The 1,550-nt window shown below is 37.1% G+C and overlaps 1 protein-coding gene across 4 annotated transcripts in view; it reads left to right on the top strand.

Moving 5' to 3' along the window:
* The window catches only part of LOC106879211 (hepatocyte growth factor receptor), a 171,071-nt gene that overhangs the window by 125,926 nt on the left and 43,595 nt on the right, over nt 1–1,550 (top strand). For all 4 annotated transcript variants that reach the window (XM_052965647.1, XM_052965648.1, XM_052965649.1 and 1 more), the window contains one exon: nt 587–772. In XM_052965647.1, coding sequence (XP_052821607.1) covers nt 587–772 — 186 coding nt within the window. The remainder of the gene's footprint in view (nt 1–586; nt 773–1,550) is intronic.

Here is a 1,550-nt window from a genome sequence, read left to right as displayed (position 1 = left end):
TATATATATATATATATGACGGGCTTCTTTCAGTTTCCGTCTACCAAATCCACTCACAAGGCTTTGGTCGGCCCAAGGCTATAGTAGAAGGCACTTGCCGAAGGTGCCATGCAGTGGGACTGAACCCGGAACCATGTGGTTGGTAAGCAAGTTACTTACCACACAGCGAGACAATGTTTTACAGTTGAATGCACTTGCTGCAGCTAACTTTTATCTGTTTTGCTAGTAAGGGATCTCTTATTCCATTATAGCTTTGAAGACAAAGCAAGAGAATGATTTGTTGACTGGAAAATTGGCGACAACACTGCTCATATGTCACAACTTTTGTAGAAGGGAGATGTAAACAAACACAGACATTCAGTGATAAATGAACATACATATACATGTATACACACACACTCGTGCACATGCAAACACCCATTCACAAAGTTTTACTCAACCTGGGACAATGGTAAGACACTTGCCCAGAGTGCCACTCAGTTTCCTCATCATCATCATCATTTACACCACCACTGTTATGTTTTTACATTATCTTCCTGTCTATCATTTTTCTTGATTCAGAAACCAATATCTTTCTGTTTAACAGGTCCACGATGGTATCACAGAGGAAACATGTGGTATTGCTAACAACGTGTACATTTCTAAAAGAAAGCCGATAGCAGTGACAGCTTCATTCAATCTATCCACTTACATAACTGCAATACAACTCTATACCTGGGAGCACCGCCCAGTTTATCTTCTTGGAACAATAGATGGTCATTTACTGAAAATTGTAAGTTTTGTTTCTTTTTCCTTTCCTTTCTTCTCTCCAGTGGTTCTTGGTGATCAAGCACATTTTCAGATTGATGTTTGCAGCATGTGGTGATTGCACTTCCTTTACCTATTTTCATTTATAAGGGAACTGTTGGCATACGCTATACACATGGAAATCTAGTCAGAACAAGACTTGATCTAGTTTAACACCAAATAGAGTATATTTAAATTGCTTTCTGTGAGTAAAATAGAATGATAGAAAGAGGGGTAATCGATTATCTCCCTTTTTGGACAGCTAGACATAAACTGATCTGTTGAGCATACGATTTCTGTATTCATACTGCCATCTATGTTGCCAGAACTTTCTAGAAATTCTTGAAGCTTTTAGAAACTTCTAGGTTCTAGAAAATGCTGCTTCAGCAACTCAGTACTGAATCTGCCTGAAATGTAATGGAAAATAGGTGAGTTTCAAAACATTGATGTCCAGATCACAAAAGCAAAGTTTGAAGGGAATAGTGGTCATTTCCTTTGATTTCTAGATATACTTTAATCAAAACTGCCTCTTAGTTTATTTCAGTGTAAATTTGGAGAACTGTCACAGCAAACTTAGTCTCAAAAGAAACTACTCGTAAAAATTAAGAGTTAACTGTTACGATTTTTTTAGGTAAATATCATTAAACATTGTAAGATGCAATCTGAGTCACAAAAGATGAACATGCTGATTAACATGGCTCAAAGTATGTTTCTAATGTCTGCTGGTGGCATTTCAACTGTTTACATTCTGAGTTCAAATTCTG

Source organism: Octopus bimaculoides, chromosome 2 (genome assembly GCF_001194135.2).
Source record: "Octopus bimaculoides isolate UCB-OBI-ISO-001 chromosome 2, ASM119413v2, whole genome shotgun sequence".
NCBI classification, from domain to species: Eukaryota; Metazoa; Mollusca; class Cephalopoda; order Octopoda; family Octopodidae; genus Octopus; species Octopus bimaculoides.
This window is presented reverse-complemented; position numbering and strand designations above follow the sequence as displayed.